General features: G+C 40.6%; 1 protein-coding gene across 1 annotated transcript in view; it reads left to right on the plus strand.

Annotated features, from left to right (window-relative positions):
- The window catches only part of GABRD (gamma-aminobutyric acid type A receptor subunit delta), a 282,381-nt gene that overhangs the window by 204,859 nt on the left and 55,389 nt on the right, over positions 1 to 22,133 (plus strand). Inside the window, exons 3-4 of the mRNA XM_078640922.1 lie at positions 5,407 to 5,474; positions 10,101 to 10,321. Of these exons, the coding sequence (XP_078497048.1) occupies positions 5,407 to 5,474; positions 10,101 to 10,321 (289 nt within the window). The remainder of the gene's footprint in view (positions 1 to 5,406; positions 5,475 to 10,100; positions 10,322 to 22,133) is intronic.

A 22,133-nucleotide genomic window follows, 5' to 3' on the forward strand; every position in this document is an offset into this window, starting at 1 on the left:
GGATGCAAGATGAAAAAACTAGCAACTGGAGTGAGGGATTGCGGTTCGTCCAACTTATGAAGAACAAAGCTTTATATTCTGGGATTAAGAGGTCACCATACGAAGCTCTGTTCGGCTGCAAAGCTAGAGTAGGTCTCTCAACGTCGTCCCTGCCTGACGATGTTTTACAAGACAATTTTTCTGGAATTAAATGTTATACGCCTATACAGACTAATTGGACAGATCATTTTGTTCTTGAATTTTCAATGCCAAAGATGGATACTTGTTACAACTATTCTTCACAAATTCCTGCTCAGCGAAGACAATGGCATAAAATAACAGATGCAAATCTCAAAAAGGTTTATGTGGCCCCATTGATGTTAGTTACTGATGATATTAATACTGCCCTTTTAAAATATGATTTGGCTATTCATACTGCGGTGGAGCAGATTGCCCCGCTAAAAACTTTTAAAAAGCGCTCTGCCAGGAAACAGGAAGTATGGTTTTCGGAAGAACTGCGGAGCCTTAAACGCACTGCTAGGAAAACCGAGAAGGTATGGAGAAAGTTGCATCTGGAAAAAGATAAAATGAAATATCAAATGGCGTTAAACATCTATCATAAAGCCATCCGATCTGCTCGTAAGAACTATGTTACCTCGCATCTGGAGGCAGCAGGCAATGATCCGAAAGTACTCTTCCAGATTGTAAACACCTTTCTAAAACCTGTGGCATGCGAAAGTGCGGATATGGCATCCCAACATCTATGTGACAATATCTCAAGTTTCTTTACCGAGAAAATTGATGCTATCTATGAGAAGATAGAGGCACTCATTCCATCTATTAGTCAGGATGCCCATATATCAGTACAAGCAGTGGTCACTAAATCTAATACCTTCCATAATTTTCCTGAGATCTCTCTATCAGAGGTTAAGATGTTGACTAATAACATCAAAAGTGGGAGCCCGTCTGATCTGCTACCAGCCAGACTAATGGGAACACTGGGGCAAACACTTGGTTCACATATTCAGAGCCTGGTGAATCTCTCGTTAACAACAGGATGTGTCCCACGAGAATGGAAAAAGGCCCTAGTCAGACCTATTAGGAAGAACACCTCCTCCCCTTGGACCAATATGTCTAATCTTAGGCCGATCTCCCTGTTGCCCTTTCTGGGTAAAATCATCGAAAAGCACACTAACAAGCATTTGTCCAACTTCCTGGAACAATCTGGAAGCCTTGATCCTTCACAGTCAGGTTTCAGGCCAAAATATAGTACTGAAACGGCCTTGATGTCGATAACGGATGATCTCCGCATGTACCAGGACGGTGGTTATTCCGTTGTCCTGGTACTGCTGGATTTATCGGCAGCGTTCGATACCATTTCGCATAACATCTTGATCGAACGACTGACTGTGAATGGACTCGGTGGCAAGGCACTGGACTGGATAAAGAGCTTTCTCTCCGAGCGCACCCAATGTATCACCATGGGTGACTTAAGGTCGGATGAGGTTAAGATCACCAAGGGGGTTCCACAGGGCTCGTGTCTGAGCCCAACTCTTTTTAACGTCTATGTGGCCCCCTTGGCAGATATAACAAGAGCCTTTGGTTTCTGTCCAGTGTCATATGCTGACGATACTCAGCTGCTTTTTCCCTTTAAATCACTAACACCGGAGGTTATACAATCTTTCTCCGAGGGGATGAAAGCAGTATCCCAGTGGATGTCTTCCAACTTTCTTCAGTGTAATGTTGGTAAGACTGAGGTGATGCTTTTCCGTGAGGCTAAGATTCAATGGTCTCCTGACTGGTGGCCGTTAGACTTAGGTCCAGCTCCCGAACCTAAACAAATAATCAAGAACCTGGGGGTACGGTTGGAGTCGGAGCTGACTATGAAACACCATGGTAACATCACAGTGGGGTCTTGTTTCCACATGATAGGTCTCCTCCGTAGAATATTTCCATTCCTTCCGGACTCCATTAGAAGAACTTTGGCTCAGGCTTTAGTAATAAGCCAACTTGATTATTGTAATGGTCTCCTGGCAGGTGCAAATGAAGAGGTGCTAGACCGACTGCAAGTGGTACAGAACACAGCAGCCAGGCTAGTCCTCAATGCTCCCCCTAGATCTCCATCCAAGCCACTGCTGGACAAACTACATTGGTTGTCCATACGTCAAAGGGTGAGGTTTAAGACCTGTTGTACCATACACAAAGGCTTACATGACTTAGGACCGGCCTATTTGGCTAAAAAATTTGTACCATATGTCCCTACACGTACACTCAGGTCAAGTGAGTAGTTGCTGCTGAGGGTACCTAAGATCAGCAGGACCAGACTGGGTGGAAGGGCTCTGTCAGTGGTAGGTCCTATTATGTGGAACACTCTCCCATTCTTATTGAGACAATCCTCCGATCATCTCCTTTTTAGGAAACAATTAAAAACTTTTCTGTTCAAACAAAATTAGCCATAGTTTAGTATGTATGTAACTGTTTTATTCATTTGTTTTTAGAAACTTAGTATGATGCCCTAATATTTGCTTCCTGTTGTTCTAAGCGCGGAGATACTCCTTCGGGAGTTTATTCATAGCGCTATACAAACACGCAAATAAATAAATAAATAAAAATAGAGACTGAGGAAGAGCTCGAAAAAATAACAGAGTGTACAAACAACACAACAGCAGGAACAAAGACGAGATGAATCAATGCAAGAGGCACAGCTCCCTGCAGAAGACATAGCTGAAAATGCAATCCATGATGGAGGAAACCAAAACAGTGATGAAGCCATGGTTATCAAAGAGCCTTCCATTTCCGTGGTTACCGAAAATCCTTCTTCTTCCGCTATCTGTTGCGTCTGCTTAAAAGAAACCAGCGGTGCTCATACATGTCGAAAGTGTGGCCGAAACGTTCATGCCATCTGTGGACATTCTTCTAAAGACGATGACGGCGACGAAGTATAAGGTTATGGGGTTAGCAGTTTGTGCAATGTTTGCTTCAATATTGAGAAAGCTATCCAAAGTAAAATGGAATCGAAATCGAACCTTGAGATTCAGGCCAAAAAAATGAAAAGGGATTCTGACAAAAAAATTGCTCCTGTGCCTTTGGGTGCCATTGTGCGAGTTCTAATTCCCGGCGTCGAAAAAGGGCGGGGTGACTCAAGTAATCTCTTGGCAGTTGTTATGAACGTGACGGAAGATGGCTTTTACCGACTTGGAACTGCACAAGGAATCTTGAAGCAACTCTACACCAGATCACAATTCACCGTATGTCCAAAGAACTTAATGAGAATTGAAGACGTTCCTGACTACGAAATACCTCTCCGATCTGCAGCTACTTCTCAGTCCACAGGAAGCAGGCAAGGATTCGTCAGGTGTATGTGCAAGACGAAATGCCAAAATATGAGGTGCCTTTGTGTGAAAAAGATAATTAAGTGAAATTCAAAATGTCACTCTAGCCTTCCCTGCTGCAACAAGTAGGTCATGCCAGTTCTGCTTTGTGTTTCACCGGTAACAATATTCTGTTCGCATTCTTCTTTCAGTCGTGAAATGTATGTACAAGATCAAAGTGCCAAAATAGAAGGTGTTTTTGTGATTCAACAAGTAGGTCATGCCAGTTCTGCTTTGTGTTTTACCGGTAACAATATTCTGTTCACATTCTTCTTTAAGTCGTGAAATGTATGTACAAGATCAAAGTGCCAAAATAGAAGGTGTTTTTGTGCTGCAACAAGTAGGTCATGCCAGTTCTGCTTTGTGTTTTACCGGTAAGAATATTCTGTTCGCATTCTGTAGGTCATGCCAGTTCTGCTTTGTGTTTTACCGGTAACAATAGTCTGTTTGCATTCTTCTTTAACTCGTGAAATGTATGTACAAGATCAAAGTGCCAAAATATAAGGTGTTTTTGTGTGAAGAATAAAAGTGAGTACAATTCCACGTGTTACTCTGGCCTTTCTTAGTGTAACAAGTACTTCAATCTCAGTTCTGCTTTCATTGTTTTCCGGTAAGAATATCCTGTGCTTCATTTCGTAGTTTTGTTCTTTCAGTTTCAAATGCATATTAATTAATAAAGGCTTCTCATCTTGTGCCCTTTTAACACTTTGTGTAAATGGTACTGGTCATTCTGTATAATGCCTAGGCATTGTATAGAATGCCTAGGAAAAGTATGTAACATTTTCACAAAAAACGTATATTTCCTAGTTTGCCTCTAAACCATCAGGCATTCTATACATTGCCTGGGTATTCTATACAATACCCGGATTTCACACTTTGCCGAATGCCTAGGAATCTCATCTTGTGGCCTTTTAACACTTTGCGTAAATGGCACTGGTCATTCTGTATAATGCCTAGGAATTGTATAGAATGCCTAGGAAAAGTATGTAACATTTTCACAAAAAACGTATATTTCATAGTTTGCTGAAAACCATCAGGCATTCTATACATTACCTAGGCATTCTATACAATACCGGGATTTCACACTTTGACTGTAACATATACACTTGGAATTCCAAGGTCCTCGTAATATGACCATAACCATTCAATTAGTAATTGAACTTAAGCTGAAATCAATATCAGAGTGAGTCGATATATTTAACCCAGTGGTCACTGAACAAAAGAGCAACCCCCACATGCATCAACCTATTTAGGAAGTGCAAACGGTGCGAATCGGTAAATTCGGCCGTTTGCACTTCCTAAATACGTTTTTGGGATGCATGAAACAGATTGTCAAAATTCGCTATTTTTTGCATTTCTTAAAAATGGAAATGCAATTAAGGAATCGCATTTGTGCGATTCCTTAAATGCAATGCATCATTTTTTTAAAAATTGCGAATTTTGAAATAGGAAGTGCAAATTAACACGAGGTTGACCCTCGTGTTAATTTGCGAAAAAATGTTAAAAAGCAAAAAAATGCATTTTTTAAACTTGCATGTTACAGACACACATGTCCTTAGGACATGTGTGTGTGAAACATGCACTTTAAAATACATTTCAGGGGTGCAGGGGGGGGTCCTTTGGACCCCCCTCTGCACCCTTGCAATGCATCAACAAATTGCGAGTGCAAAAAAAAAATGCAAAACGGCTTTGATTCCTATGGGCCTCTAGGCCCATAGGAATCAATGTAATGCCATTCCTTAATTGCGATTCGCAATTAAGGAATCGCAATTTCCGAAAATTAAGAAATCCTAAAAACTTTTAGGATTTCTTGATGCATAGGATTTTGCATTTCCTAAATAGCGATTCCTTAATTTTCGCTATTTAGGAAATGCAAAATCCTAGATTGATGCATGTGGCCGTATGTTTTAAACAAAGTACTACAGCGTCTGATTAACTTGTTGCATAACCGCTTCACTTTCAGCCTCTGACCACATGGTTCTTTCTTTCTTTTTCTTACCCTGTCTTTCTCTGTTTTGTCTCTCTCTTATGCCCTGACTTTTGCTTCTCCTTACAGGCCCTCCCGTGACTGTTGCTCTTGATATTGAAGTCGCCAGCATTGATCACATCTCGGAAGCCAACATGGTAAAGTCCTCCTGTGTTCAGGAAGTGTCTGCTATAAGTGAATAGAAGTAGCATATGAAAGAGACCTCGGCTTTCCAGAAAATGGTTTAAACCGGCAATCACTGACAAATCCCCACCAATGCTCCCTAATCACCTAACCCTGTTTTACTCGGGTCACTTATTTTTTTTTTCACATGCCTGCACATGCACGGACTTTTCAGCTGTAGGCACCAATGCACTGCACATGCAGGAAGTCAGGTTGTTGATCCACAATTTGTTTTATTTTTTATTCGGGAAGTTACAAAGCAAAGTCAATATAATCATTTAATATATGTGTTCCTTTTTATTAGGTTTACTTAGTGCTTATAAATATCAGCACAGGGGAGTTTTAACCCCCCAATACATGTATTTTATCCAAAGTAGATTGGTTTAGATGCTTTTAGTCGGGTATAGTGAGGTGTCTGTCGGATTTCAACAGCAATTTTTACCTACACACAGACAAAAAGGCACACACACTTTTCCCTCTCTGTTTTGAAAGTCTTCAACATGTCAGTAATTTTACAAAATAATGTGTTTTCGCTCAACTAGTACCTTTACCAATCCTCATTTGTTTGCATTTCCATTGCCCTTTAGCCCCTCTCATGGACCCTGCTTATCCTATAATGAATTGTAACATTATATGCCAGCGCCATTGTCAGAAAATCCGAAGCTGACCCCCCCAATCTTACCGACCAAGCTACACCCCTGTATCAACCTTATACTGAATTAAAACCAGTAGCCTAACAAAGGTGTTGTGGGCCCTAGTGCTAGCAATGAAGCGGGCCTCTCATATCCCTCCACTAAGCCGATTTAAAAAAAGGTGTAACCATTTAGAGACTGCACAGAAGACAAGGGGTCATATTTACAAGCGCCATACGCTACCAGGATGCTCCTGTGGCGTAGCGCCATTTCCCATATTTACACGGTGGCGCTAAGCCACTTAACGTGGCTTAACACCACCTTGTAAATATGCCCCTTTCTGCCGCAGTCCTCTCCGCAAAGGGGCGTGCAATGGGTGTTGCTGTTGGCATTCCACCAAAACACCTACCGCTTTTTGACTCTGTCCCACATTTATATAAGGGCCAGTCAGCACCGAAAACAGCACCATTCTAATGTCATGGTTGCCCATGCGTTTGAATGGAGATACGAGGAGAACAAATTAATTTCTCCTAATTTTTTGCTCTTTCCATGTGTGCTGCATTCTGCATCACACATAGAAAGAGCAGATCGCCATGAATGATTGTTTATGTGCAGGAAGGTGTCCCTTCTGCCACATAAACGATCTCCCCTGAAGCGCAGGCACCCTTGCAACATGGCTGCAGGTTGCTTGCGCTGGTACCATGCAGTTTTTTTTGCGCCAGCACTAGGGGAAACACATTGATGCTCGGTATTCTTGTGAATATGGCGCATCCCTGCATTTTAAAAATGTTGGTGCAAGGCACTGCTGATTTGGCACAGCTCTGTGCTGCAACTTTTTTTGTAAATATGCCCCAAGATTTTTCACTTCCTGTCCTAACTTAAGCATCCCTTATGTCTGCTTTAGGACAGTCAGATAACTGACCAGTATACAAAGCGCATCTCAGAAGACATTTTCACTTTTTCCTGAAATTTAATGCAATCATGCCATGGAAATATTGATTGTGTGAGCCATCCCAATTCTACACTCTCCTGGTTCACACTGACCATGTCTCATTTTGATATCTGAAATACACACCATATTGTGGTCGTGCTGAAGAGTGGGGAGGAGCAGAGGGATTGTAAAGTTTTAATTACAGTGGTATGCTGTGGTATCTTTCCTTAAAACTTAACTTATCCACAATGACAATAAACCTGCTGATAGTTTAAGTGCAAGGAGAGCAGAACCTTTGTTGTATTCCCTTGATTCCTTGACTGAGAAACACATTGGCCCAGATGCATCAAGTAAAAATCCGCTCGCAAAGGGGCAGATTCTCAGAATCTGCCCCTTTGCGACCGGTATTTTTGCATTTGGGATGCATCATCCTAAATGCAAAAATCACAATTTAAGAAATAGCAAAATTGCGATTACTTAAATTGCTATTGCATTTAAGGAATCTCAAATTGAGATTCCTTAAATGCAATGCATTAAAGTAAAAAGATTAGCGATTTCGCTAATAGGGGGCGCAAATTACCATGAAGTTAAACTTCATGGTAATTTGCAAAGACTTTGAAAAATGCACTAAAGTGCATTTTTCAAAGTTCTATTTTACACACAGACATGCCCTTAGGGCATTTGTGTGTGCAAGATGTACCAATATGCAGATTTCAGGGGTGCAACAGGGTGTCCTTTTGACACCTTGGCACCCTTGAAATTGCAATCTCAATTTGCGATTCTCTAATTGACAATTGCAAATTGAGATTGTCTTCCCATTCATTCCTATGGGCCTTCAGACCCATAGGAATGAATGGGAAGGTATTCCTTAATTGCGACTCGCAATTTGCGAATCGCAATTAAGGAATTTTAAGAAATTGCCAATTTTAAAGCGAGTTCTTCATGCATGGCATTTTAATATTCCTTATTAGCAAATCCTTATTTTCCGCTAATAAGGAATCGCAAAATGGATGCTTGATGCATCTGGGGGTTAGTCACTCATGTGCGCTCACTAAGTATATACAAATTAAGTATGTATAGTGCTTTTAAATCAATTCTGCAGAAAGATAGATCAATCAATGCAATGTTGTCAGAAAGCAAACAGTTTTTTTAATGCAATTTTTGTAACACACTAAAAAAAACTACCGTAATTCACAAAAAAATAGAAAATGAAAATTGAAACTCTTAAAGACACTCTACTATGTTGTACGTGTGTCAAAAAGTGTTTGTGATGATGCAACCTTCCAAGCAGCTTGCCTTTTCCCCAAGTTCTCATTCCAATCCATGATGCTTTGAGGTTTCCTTTCTAATTAACATGTTTTGCCATAGGTGGTCTCAAAAAGTGTCCTCCCAAAATCTACGGCATTGGTAGATATTTTAAAGAGGTGTGCAAACCAACTCAAACATGCGTCATCCATAGGTTTGTTGATTTTTCAGTTTTTCATGAGATTCTCGAGGGCTTGTTCACTTAAGAGCATCTGCTCCCAGTGCTCTCCCACCTCGCTGTCACCTGGACACCTGGACACCAAATTTGAAATATAGCCCCATCCATAATTTACAACAGTTCATTGTGGCCCTTGGATACCATGGCAATCCATACGTAATTCGTCCCACACTGCCTCTCTTTCTCAGGTTACTCCCAGCAGTTGGTTACAGCTCTTGTCAGCCGATTGTATACATCCTAATTACATTAGGGCACGCAGCCCCCGACTTTAACCATCTTCTAAACTGACCACGTTCACATACTAACATCTCACCCTGACTCACCTCACTAGTTCCACCTGCTATCTGGTTCCCTGCACATCCCCCCACCTCCTTGACCGTCAGCTCTCACACCACGCATGTAGCAATATCCCCAAATCACCTTCCCATTGTCTGTTTCATCCAAGATTTGAAGAAAGAAATTAAAAAAGACCTCTTGCATGTGATCCAGCAACTTTTCATTGAGTCGGTCATTCTGTTTCGTTTTGCAAAACTTTACCATTGAAGATTTCTTTCATTCATTCTTTAGTTCTTTTGCATTTTGACAAATATATTCCTACTTCTAATGTATCTCTTTTCATGGTTTACTTGATTTTCATGTCATTGTTGACTTGCATTTCATTTCATGTTGCACTGCAATGTCATTGTTTTGTATCCTTTTTGCAGAAATGTTTTATTTTCCTTCTACAAGCTGTGCTTTGCCTTGAATGCAAACGCTTGCCCTCAGTCTCTTAGGCTTTGTGCTGACTGCTAGGAGGTTATTTGGACTATGTGCTCAATGCCCTAACGGTATTAGAAATTAATAGGAAAAGGAAAGATTCCACACTAGGCCATAAATCATTAATACTTTGTTCAAACTCAAGTACTACTATTAAATATTTATTGTTTATTTCAAAACTTCCAAAAAGAACTTTCTTATCAGAATTCAGAATTCAAAACCCCCAAAACATTTCATGAGAAGTGCATGTAGTTACTTGATGTTCCCTGTGAGATGTCAGTGTTCCAGCAAATAGATACATTTAACCACATACACACAGAGAAACATGTAAATGATCATAATTAGAACAGAGGGTCAACAAGTGATAGAAGATTTCATGATCCATCTATATATCTATCATTGTGTAAAGCAGACTTTATGTTCCCTGTTGGGATGTAGTTTGACCACTATTGCTGCAAAATAAGTCCCATGAGTTAAGCTTCAGAAGAATATCAATTTGTTCCCCAACTGCTTCGATGTTTGCGTTTCAACCTCACAAGACTTCAGAGGTCTTCATCAGGAAGTAATACTCCTCATAACTATAGATAATATACACCTGTTTTTATATGAGGCATATCTTTTTGCATTCACAGATAGTATGTTAATACTGGTGTGTGGTTCACCACCATCAGCAGTCATGCATACAGAAATCACTGCACAGTGCAAAGTTTGAGTATGTACACTGACTATCAGACACTGAATATCAGAGGGATTCACAGTAAGATAACATGATTTTTGGTGGTTTCTGCCCTCTCTGTAGGAGTACACTATGACAGTGTTTTTACGGCAGAGCTGGCGGGATGACAGGCTGTCTTACAACCACACAAACAAGACACTGGGCCTGGACAGCAGATTTGTGGATAAGCTCTGGCTTCCAGATACCTTCATCGTGAATGCCAAGTCAGCATGGTTTCATGACGTCACGGTGGAAAACAAACTCATCCGACTTCAGCCCGATGGAGTGGTTTTATACAGCATCAGGTATGATAGACTGATTGAATGTTCCTATGCTACTGTCGCACAAAAGTATAAAGAATTATGAACTACAAACCTGGAAAGTAAAAATAAAAAACCTTCTTTTGAGCATGTCCTTTCAGAAAGAGACCATCGTCACAGTGCAGGCAATAAGAGATATTGAAAACATATTGGTGCTGGACAGTGAGTAGATTGTGACATAGCCGGGTAGCTGGTGGTTAGGTATACTAAAAACATGTCTAAGCAGCAAAGCTGTAAACACTAACATTAACATTTATAGCCAACACTTGGAAAAAAAAAAGAGCCAAGCAGAACATATTCTTTCACGAGAGACTGTCAAATCCAATACAATCAAATAAAATAAATCTTTATTCGATTATACAAATATGATCATAAAATAATAAAATATACAGCCCAATTTCATGCAATAATTCCGTGATAAAGACGGATGACTCTCCAACATGTCAATCATTTGTCTTAAAAATACCTAATTGGGACAATAGGCACAATAAAATACTTAAAAAGATAAATAGGCTAAAATCGATAATAAATACATTAAAATGGAAAACTATGAATCAAACAGTGACTTTCTGAGGTTGGAATATCCGGCAATGAGATCATGTGTTTAATGGGAAATTGTAAGAGAAAAAAGTAAAATACATAGATGCGTTAAGAAAAATCATTGGATCTCCATTAATTTTCTGTTGTGCAGAGCAGTTTTCAGGAATCCTCCTACTGCATGACACACAAGTGGATCAGACAACATACAGAGAAAATAACAAGCATTTGCAATGCAATATGTCTCGCATTTGTGAGAGGTAAAGCTATACACAATATAAATGAAAATGCCTTTTATTTATCTGTTTTGATAATTAACACATAAATAAAAGGCATTGTCATTTACAATGCCAATAGCTCATACTCTTGTAAATGCGAGACCTATTGCATTTCAAAGAAGAACCCGCCATTGTCCTGGACTGCTTCGAAAGTGAAAGCACTCATGGCGCTCTGAATGTTGCAGGAAAGCATGTTGTGTCTGCAGTAGGAGAAACTCATTAGACAAAATAGTGCTTACAGACTAAATAAGAGTACTGTGTAACAACCGAGGTAAAAGGGCCAGTCCTCATGGGAGATAACAAATGAAGACAAGGCCGTACTAAGGAGGGACTAACAAGCTTATTTACGAATCAGAAGCCAGCATTTACGAACGACAAAAACACAAGCCAATGAAAAATATGGGCAGAGTGGGCGGGCCGTCAAGTCCATACTCTAATACAGCATGGCTCGCAGAGCAACGCATGCGCTGCCCAGGCTCAACCTAACAAGCAGATCTATATTGATAAAATCACCCACATTTTTAAAACAGTTGGCAGGTATTTTAGCCTGGTCGTCCGAATTTCTTTACAGAAAAAACTGAAATGGACCAGTGATTGAGGGGAGGATTCATCACACAGGCAGAGCAAAATAGATTGTATATCAAACTGCCCTAATAGAAAACATAGGTAGCTTCTGATGCTGCCTAGACGAAATTTGGTCAGATGCCCCATTCCCATGCATTTTTCACAATAGACAAATATGGCTTAGTGCTCGTGCCTGTTTGAATTGCAGGTAAATCTCTCACAGTGGGCTTCGTCAGCTCTCTGCTCTCTATGTTGGCAGCTGCACAATTAAAATACAGCTCCCTCTCCCTGGTTCACTCACCTTGCGCAATAGTGTGAGGTGATGTGAACAGTTCAGGCCTGCCTAGAGCTTCCATAGTTTTCTTGACATAACTATCCACGGAATCCTGAACCCAGAATCACTAGCAAGACAATCTGTGATAACTTTGTGGTTGAACAATGCTTTCTCATTACTCCAAATCGAGGTCCAAAGGAGGAGTGGGGCAAGGTCCATCAGGTCAGCCACATGGAAAGGTTCAACTCTTCATGTAAAAGTTAGTGTGGGTATCTGGGTCTTCTTGAAGCAGGCCTCTGCAAAAACGATTCTCCTCCTATTGTAACCTAGTGCAATCCCGGAAGTCCCATATTCGTACTCCATAAGTCAGAACTGGTTCACGTTTCATTTTATGTATTTCTAAAAGGGGTAAAAAAGGTCTGTAACCAACATTTTGAGGCACATCATACAGGGCCCCAAGTGAACGGTTAAAACAAAAGCAACTATTTGAAATGCAGGGTTAAAAAGTGCTTCTAGAGTCAAAGGTAACTCCAAGGTAGGGGAATTAAGTCACATTTGTAATGATGGATATGAATCTGAGATTGATACGTTATTGCTGGCACACTATATAGTGGGGTTTAGATTTATTCTATTTCCGTTCTAAATTGTTCATATATAGGCCAAAGTTCTTAATAAGCCCCCTGTAAACTCATTACGATATCGGTCGGAAAGGCTCCGAACGGCATTCGGATTTTCCTAACTCGTGTCGGAACCCATGTTTACGACCGAATAAGAATAATTTTTGACCAACCAATTAAAATGGAAGGTAACGATTTGGTCTTTCCGACTCGGTTTTCACCAGCATTCGGAGACTCCGAGTCAGTCGGAGCCGAATCGTTCAAGTCTATTGGCTGCGTTTTCGACCGAGCGATTACGATGTCGGATTCGGACAGCCTTTACGAATCGGTCTGTTCGACATGAAACGGATGTCGGAAACTGACATTGGGCGCTCGTAGCCGGCCCCCCTTCACCCAGAGGCCACCGGTTGGGGCCTATGGGGCTACCCATGGGACCCCTCTTTTCCAACCATGCACAGTGTGGCAGGCACCATGGGATACCTGCGATAGGGTGAAACGTTTTCTGCAAAAAACTCTTTTTTTAATGGAAGCCTCTGTTGTCGGTCAGAACACAGGCTCCTATTTAAGTCAATGGGAGTCCGACTGAACGGTGTTCAGAAATATTGTAATCGATTGGTCGGACTCACAACCTGAATCGGTCAGAACTTTTTCTGACAAGGAGTCGGTTGGAATGCTTTCTGAACGACATCGCAATGAGGCCCTAGGTTTGCGGTAAAGTAACACAGCATCATATGAAGAGCAGAGCTGGAACTGGGGTCGAATTTACCTTTAGGAGATCCATTCCCATTCCCTTTCCCTTTGCTGTTAGAAAAGGTGCCAGGCCATATATATATAAAAGGAACAGAATCAGCACCAGGACACGTCCCTGTCTTACTACTCTGGACAGCCCAAAAGTGTCACTGCACTCACCCACAGTGCCATACCTAACCATGGCTGACACGCCGACCTGACATTTCAGATAAAATGAGCCACAAATTGGAGCAATTCACACAATCGAAAGCACTGCTTAGGCCAATAAATGCGTGAAAGAGGGAACCCTTTTTTGCAATTGTATAATTTCCAATCAGTAAGCTCAAATTAAGGCACTGTTCCTGCATCTTCAATCCTTCTCTGAATCCATATTGCACCCTATTGATAGCACCAGACTGCTGAACCCATGACACTATCCTAAGCAGGATGATATGGCCAACAACCTTTACTATTGAATCCAACAAAGATATTGGTTGGTACAGCAGGGATCCTGACTGTTGCCTTTATTGAATATGGGGACAATAATAGCAAGCTGCTAGGAGGTTGGGATCCTGTAAAGTACTGAAAGATAGCACCTACGCAAGGCATGCAAGAGTGGCTCCCAGGGCACCGGTCAATGTGTGCTGATAGCTTCAGCTAAAGTAGTCACTATGGTTTATCAATAAAGTTTTGTTTAACGATGGTTTAAACACTGAAAAAAACTTTTTTCCTTTAGATTTTCTCATCAAGATATTTTATTCATATTCTTGAATTTCATCATATGTTGTACATTCAATTTCTTGTATTATCATTCATCTTTTTGATCAAGAACCAAAATTTAACACTCCATGAGAATTTCCAATGCATTTCGCCCATCGGGCTTCATCAGGGAAATCTAAAACATAAACATATATCTATCACCATTCCGAACTTCATCCGTTAACAATTACATCACATATTGTTATTCAACTCAAATGTTCTGCTCTGCTCAAATTTAAAACGGTGGTGGTTGTTGATACAAACGTTACAAACTAAGGTATGTTCAAAGACAATCGTTGTAGCATAGCTCTCTTACATGTCTATCCCAAAACAGTTTTGAAAAGTCAGGGAATCACTTTATGATCTTATATATATACATTGCGCCTACTCATATGCAGGTGTGCGCTTCCTAATCGGTTTTAGTCGGGCTCACTGCGTGCTGCACGATCATACTATGCTGTGTGTTGTATTAAGTATCCGGCGGCTTATGCACGTAGCCTAATCTCAGGAAATATTCACTTATACTCAGACTATTCGAGGAGTTCGCGCATTATCAAACGACTTGTGCTGCATAAACTAAGTGTCGACCTTCTCAACCCAGCAGCTTACGCACGTAGCTTTAACCTCAAAAAATATTCACACTTACTCGAAATGGTCACGAAGTACGCGCGTTATCAAACGGCGTGTGTTGCTTCAACTCCAACCGGCGGCGTGTGACGCAATTACCATACAGAACTCTTCCATATTTAAAGGGACCTACACACCACTAGAGTGGAACCCATATTCTACATTAATGAATATATGCAATGTCTATAATACGATTGAGATTAGTGTATAGGTGTGCCGTTACAACAAATGAATTAAACATTAAATGAAAAAATGAGCAGAAATACTTTACAAATTTAGATTGATGTGAATAATTACAGCATGGCACAGCACAAGTCATTCTTTTACAGATAACAACTGTATTCAACCCGTTCATTGATTCCATCTGGGGTTAAACTCTGTAAATAAAAAATCTAATAATTCTCTCTCATGAGCAAAGTCTTTCTGTTATCTTGGTCTTCTCTTCTTTCCACTATTTCTAGAATGCAAGTTTTGATTTGATTGATTTGATGTCTATGTTCCACAAAGTGTGCGGACAATGCTGATTTCATGACTTTCGTATGAATATTGCTTCTATGCTCAGTGAGTCTTGTTTTTAATTTGCGCTCCGTTTGGCCAACATACACTTTGCCACATGGGCACTTAATTAGATAGATAATGTTTTTGGTATCACAGGTCCCCGTAACTTTTAATTTGATCTTATTTCCCTTCATAGGATGCATAATCGTATTGCCTTCCATAATGTTGTGGCAGTTACTGCAATTTCTGCATGGGATAGTTCCTTTGAAAAATTTTTTACACTCTCTGGTGGTAGGATATTTGATGATTTCACCCAAATTTTTCGCTCGTGTATATGCAAACACTGGTTCTTCCCTGAAAATATTCTGAAAGTCTGGTTCAGTTTGCAACATAGGCCAATGTTTTTTAACTGCTTTCTTCACTAGATGGCTCACCGTGGAAAATTTGCTCACATAAGTTATTTTAACTTCCTTTTTACTTGGATTAGGATTCAATAGCGTCGCTCTTGTTTTCATTTGTGCCCTTTCTTGGGCAGCTTTCAGTGTACTCTCCGGGTATCCTCGCTTTTTGAAGCGTTGTATCATATTTTGCGTTTGCGTCAATGATTCCTGTGGGTTTGAAACAATTCTTTTAACACGCAATAGTTGAGAGTAAGGTAAATGTTGTTTCAGTGGACTCGGGTGAAAACTCTGGTACATCAACAGATTATTATGATCAGTTTTCTTCGTGTGCAGAGTGGTCTCCAGATGATTGTTATTGTTGATGATGGTTACATCCAGGTAGTTGATTTGGTTGTGATCAATTTCAGAAGTGAATTGGATACGTGGATCAATGGTGTTTAGTCGGCTGATATTCTGTGTTAAACATTCTTTATCACCCTTCCATAGTATAAATATGTCGTCAATATATCTTACATACATACGCAATCCTTGTTTCCATTGGTCATTTTGCAGTATATATTTCTGTTCATATTGATGCATGAAGATATTAGCATATGTTGGGGCAGCTGGATTTCCCATGGATGTTCCAGATTTTTGGAGATACCAATGATTATCACATTCGAAATAACTGTGCATTAGAACAAAATTTAATAGCTCCAACAGAAAAATCTTGATGGGTTCATCATATTCCATATGGAGGAGCGCTTCCTCTACAGCTTCTATTCCCATCGAATGTGGTATTGAAGTGTACAATGCTTGTACATCAATCGTGCATAAGGTAATCTCTTCCTCTGGTGTTAGAATAATTGACTCTAGTTTTAAGAGAAAATCGGTCGTGTCTTTCACATAGGAATCCATGGTACTTACAAATGGCTGCAAATATTTGTCAATCAATTTGCCCACTGGTTCATGGACACTTCCACGTGTCGAGACAATGGGTCGGCAAGGGGGCCTGACCGGATCTTTATGGATCTTCGGCGTGAGATAAAATTGAGGAGTTTTGGGATATTCCGTCGTGAGGTATTTCCTGACTTTTTCATCAATGTATCCTCCTGACACACCTTCTTGAATGATTTTTTCCAAGACCTTTACTATCTCTCTGGTGGGATTTACATTCAATTCCATATATGTGTTGTTGTCCTGTAAATGTACTGCAATTTGAGAATCATAATATTCTTTATCCATTATTACCAGAGCCCCGCCCTTGTCCGCTTTTTGGCATACAATGGTGGGATTATTGGCTATTGCCTTGAGGGTGGCATGTTCCTTTTGTGTAAGATTCCTAGTTTTCGTTTGTTTCCGGTAGTTAATTTTATTCAAATCATGTTTCACCATTTGTTCATACAAATCCAAAGTTTTATGGCTGATCGGAGCCATATATGTGCTAGTTTTGGAGAGACCTTTGAGAGGATCTTCACTTAGTTCTTGTTTGTCTGTAACTATATTTGTAAAGAAGTGTCGGAGTCTTAATTTTCTCATGAGTTTATAGAAACTGATGCTTATTTCCAGCTGATTGGTATGTGCCGTAGGTACAAACGAAGTCCCTTTTTGTAGTGTTTTAATCTGAGTAGTAGTGAGATGCATTTTTGAAATGTTGATAACCAGATTATCTATCGCATGTTCTTTTTCTTGTCCTTCTTCTTTGTAGTTGTCTGTCGTGTTTGTGGCTGTTCTAATTCTTTCTCTACTGTGATTTTTTCTCCTTGACCTCCTTGGTCGTCCCCTGTGTTGGGGCCTCTCTCTAAAAAAGGCGGTGCTGCTTGCGAAGGGCCTGCAGTGGGTTTATGTGTTGTAGGTGCTCTTTTATTACTTTCCGATGTGGTGTCTGTAGATGATGTATATGTTTGTTGGGTATATGGTCGATTTTGTCGTTTTCTTGCATAAATTTCCGCCCAGTTATCCCATGCAGAAATTGCAGTAACTGCCACAACATTATGGAAGGCAATACGATTATGCATCCTATGAAGGGAAATAAGATCAAATTAAAAGTTACGGGGACCTGTGATACCAAAAACATTATCTATCTAATTAAGTGCCCATGTGGCAAAGTGTATGTTGGCCAAACGGAGCGCAAATTAAAAACAAGACTCACTGAGCATAAAAGCAATATTCGTACGAAAGTCATGAAATCAGCATTGTCCGCACACTTTGTGGAACATAGACATCAAATCAATCAAATCAAAACTTGCATTCTAGAAATAGTGGAAAGAAGAGAAGACCAAGATAACAGAAAGACTTTGCTCATGAGAGAGAATTATTGGATTTTTTATTTACAGAGTTTAACCCCAGATGGAATCAATGAACGGGTTGAATACAGTTGTTATCTGTAAAAGAATGACTTGTGCTGTGCCATGCTGTAATTATTCACATCAATCTAAATTTGTAACGTATTTCTGCTCATTTTTTCATTTAATGTTTAATTCATTTGTTGTAACGGCACACCTATACACTAATCTCAATCGTATTATAGACATTGCATATATTCATTAATGTAGAATATGGGTTCCACTCTAGTGGTGTGTAGGTCCCTTTAAATATGGAAGAGTTCTGTATCAGCCACACTTCCGGTAATTGCGTCACACGCCGCCGGTCGGAGTTGATGCAACACACGCCGTTTGATAACACGCGTACTTCGTGACCATTTCGAGTAAGTGTGAATATTTTTTGAGGTTAAAGCTACGTGCGTAAGCTGCTGGGTTGAGAAGGTCGACACTTAGTTTATGCAGCACAAGTCGTTTGATAATGCGCGAACTCCTCGAATAGTCTGAGTATAAGTGAATATTTCCTGAGATTAGGCTACGTGCATAAGCCGCCGGATACTTAATACAACACACAGCATAGTATGATCGTGCAGCACGCAGTGAGCCCGACTAAAACCGATTAGGAAGCGCACACCTGCATATGAGTAGGCGCAATGTATATATATAAGATCATAAAGTGATTCCCTGACTTTTCAAAACTGTTTTGGGATAGACATGTAAGAGAGCTATGCTACAACGATTGTCTTTGAACATACCTTAGTTTGTAACGTTTGTATCAACAACCACCACCGTTTTAAATTTGAGCAGAGCAGAACATTTGAGTTGAATAACAATATGTGATGTAATTGTTAACGGATGAAGTTCGGAATGGTGATAGATATATGTTTATGTTTTAGATTTCCCTGATGAAGCCCGATGGGCGAAATGCATTGTAAATTCTCATGGAGTGTTAAATTTTGCTTCTTGATCAAAAAGATGAATGATAATACAAGAAATTCAATGTACAACATATGATGAAATTCAAGAATATGAATAAAATATCTTGATGAGAAAATCTAAAGGAAAAAAGTTTTTTCAGTGTTTAAACCATCGTTAAACAAAACTTTATTGATAAACCATAGTGACTACTTTAGCTGAAGCTATCAGCACACATTGAGCGGTGCCCTGGGAGCCACTCTCGCATGCCTTGCGTAGGTGCTATCTTTCAATACTACTAGTGCTCCTGAGCGGGGAGCAATCCCAGGAAGCACGGCACATATTTAAAACTCAAGTTAATCGAGCAGTGCACAATTTAGAATCCTCATTTGTTATAATAATCCTGTAAAGTACTGCAGCATTCAAGACATTGGCAATAATGGGGTCCCACATGATGATATTTTCGTTAGAAAGGTCCATTGGGACCCGATCAGGGCCCGGCGCCTTTCTAGAGGGACAGGAAGAGATTTGTAAGGACACTTCTTCAACAGTGAAACTAATGTCAAAATGAAATGTAGGCGGCTCATCTGCTTGGGCTCACTCTATTCATGCTGAAAGGAGTAGATATGTTTAAAGTGACTAGTCCAACTATCTGTGCTAATGTTGGTCCCTAACCCATTACTCTTAACACCCACTGTCCTTCTCTCATTCACAATATCCCAAAACCACTTGGTGTCTCTCTGTTTACTGATTCTAATCAGATTTTCCATGTTTTCTCTTTGAGAATATGCTTTCTTTTTTTAATGGCCGATTTATGCTTGTGCCTTGCTACAGCTAAGAGACCGTACTATCCCTAGGGTTACATTTAAACACGAGGCACAAGAGTCCTATACTCCCTGTAAAACCAGCCAACATTATCTGATTTGTTATTTTTCCCTGGGGCAATTAAAACATTTTTAATGGAGCGATTCAGATTTTCCAAGGCCACCATCATATCAGCAACAGGCAATCTGTAGTTAAAAGTTGATCAAGAATACAATCAAGATTGGCCGTAACTGTAGAAATAAACAGAGTATTAATAAAGGCGGGCAGTAAACTCCGCTACGCCAGTGAAGTTTCTGGAGATTTAGTAACTCCACACTCCATTTGGATTGCAAAGTTTTCCATAACTTTGCCTACGCAGCGGAGTTGAGTTCACTGGTACAGGCCGAGACTTACCTGCCACCCTGATCAGTGACTCCTTCCGCATGGCGTACTGCATGACCTATAGGTCAGGCATGCCTTCATGCAGTACGCCATGCGCACTGCAGTTCTGCCTGAAATTTTCCTGGTACAGCGGAAGTAGTGGAGCCAGGCCCAGCAGTAGGTGCAGGGCAAAGGAGACACCAATCTGGGTGGATCAGGAAAGATCTGGGTGGCAGGTAATTCTGACTCTTTCCTTAATCTTATTCCTTTCTTTACTGTACTTAGACTATGCGGGAGGGAGGCAGGGGGGCTGGGGCCTTAGCGGGGCTGGTGGGATCCGAGCTTTAGCGGGAAGGGGCGGGTGGCCAAGGCTTTAGCAGTGGGGTGCGGGGGTTGGGGGGAGGGACAGGGGCACTCCACCAGCCACGGAACTGTGCAGAATTTAACGGAGGTTTCTAGTGACTCCTTGAAGTTCCACGGAGTACCACTACACAAGCTCCGCCCACCCCTGGTACTAATAGTCACCGCCTGCCACCTTGCCTGTCCTTAGGAGTTGGGTCAGACACACCGTTTCAAGCCGATGATGGTGGACCTTCCAGGAGGCAGAGGACTAGTTCATATGGATTTTTATCACTAAACCCATTTTCTGCTGTGGCCCCCACCTCCACACACTCTGAGATACCCTTGGAAAAGAAAATACAATCTATAACAGTTTCTTGCCCCCACCCCACAAAAGTCAGTATTTGTGACTGTGGATGATTTACAATTTCTCCCTGGTTGCAAAAGTCAAACCACGTTAGGTTATGGTGGAAAGGCTGGCCCATGTGGTCTGCCTTTCGCTAGGTGGTGTCTGAAACCAAAAAGGGATCACATCACATTAAATTGCACCCTATCTTTGCATTGAAGTCCCCTCCCACAATCACATGAAATTCATTCAAAGTACAACTGTCTCTAGCTATTAACATTTCAATTACTTCTTCACCACAGCATTATAAAAGGTAATAAGAAAATAATTAATTCAATTGGTTAACACTATCCATTGCAGCTGAATTTCAGGGTGAATGCAGACAACTGGGAATACCTTAAAATGTTATGAGATTTGAACCATTGTGGTCAGCCCTATTCCCCATTCTCTGCCTTCGGCTGCAACGGGCAGCGTGTATAGCAAAAGTGTCGACCCAGCCCAGACAATATCACCTTGATGCCAAGTTTCCTGTAACAATACAATTTCAAATTTGGAAATATAGTTACACCAGCTTGAATCAGTCCAATTGGTACTTAGGCCAGCAATATTCCAGCATATCAGATGAGTATGTAAGTCCATAATGTTCCAGACCTTGGGGGAAGTCCCCACACATAGGAGACCTTCTGAGTTGCTGCAAACCTCATGTAAGCCTGCTTCTGCTACAGATGATGGACAGACTGTGTTTGGACTGAACATCGTGAAAAATATTGTGATACAAAAATATTGTGTCAAGAATATCGGGACATCAAAAATATTGTCGACAGGAATAACGAAGGTACAAATATAATTTTCAGTGTTGCTTTTAATATCATTGTAAAAATATCGATGTAGAAAATACTGTAATATCGTTTGTAACTGTCAATTAGTATGTCATTTATTGTACTGTGTTGTTTTGTATCTGTTTATACTTTTTTAAATTAGCGTTTTAGTAATCTAAATCTTAGTTATGGAATTTTTAAAATGTGTATATTTAGTTGTGTTAATAAATATAAATAATTGTTAAATATATTTTGTTTAGCAGCAGGAAACTGGGGGCCCCATTACAATGGCAGGCGGCGGGATCGACCGCCAGAGGTGTGAAGGTCCCGTGGGGCCAATTAGGATGCAACCGCCACCCTGGTGGTCGCATCCCACATCTTTTACATTGCGGTGGGAGGTGCTGCAAGCAGGACCTGCCGCAATGTAAAAGCTGCATGTTGTGCATTGACATGCTGCTCAACTTTACCACCCCTCCAGCAGAAGATCTAATTAAAATATGCAGTTCAGTGAAATCGGGCTCTCCTCGGGACCCAGCCTCTCCTAAACGGCTGGGGGATAGCCTGACGACACTTGAACCCTACATTAGACATCTGCTGGATGTTTCCTTCC

The sequence above is a fragment of the Lissotriton helveticus genome, chromosome 5_1, assembly GCF_964261635.1.
Source record: "Lissotriton helveticus chromosome 5_1, aLisHel1.1, whole genome shotgun sequence".
NCBI classification, from domain to species: domain Eukaryota; kingdom Metazoa; phylum Chordata; class Amphibia; order Caudata; family Salamandridae; genus Lissotriton; species Lissotriton helveticus.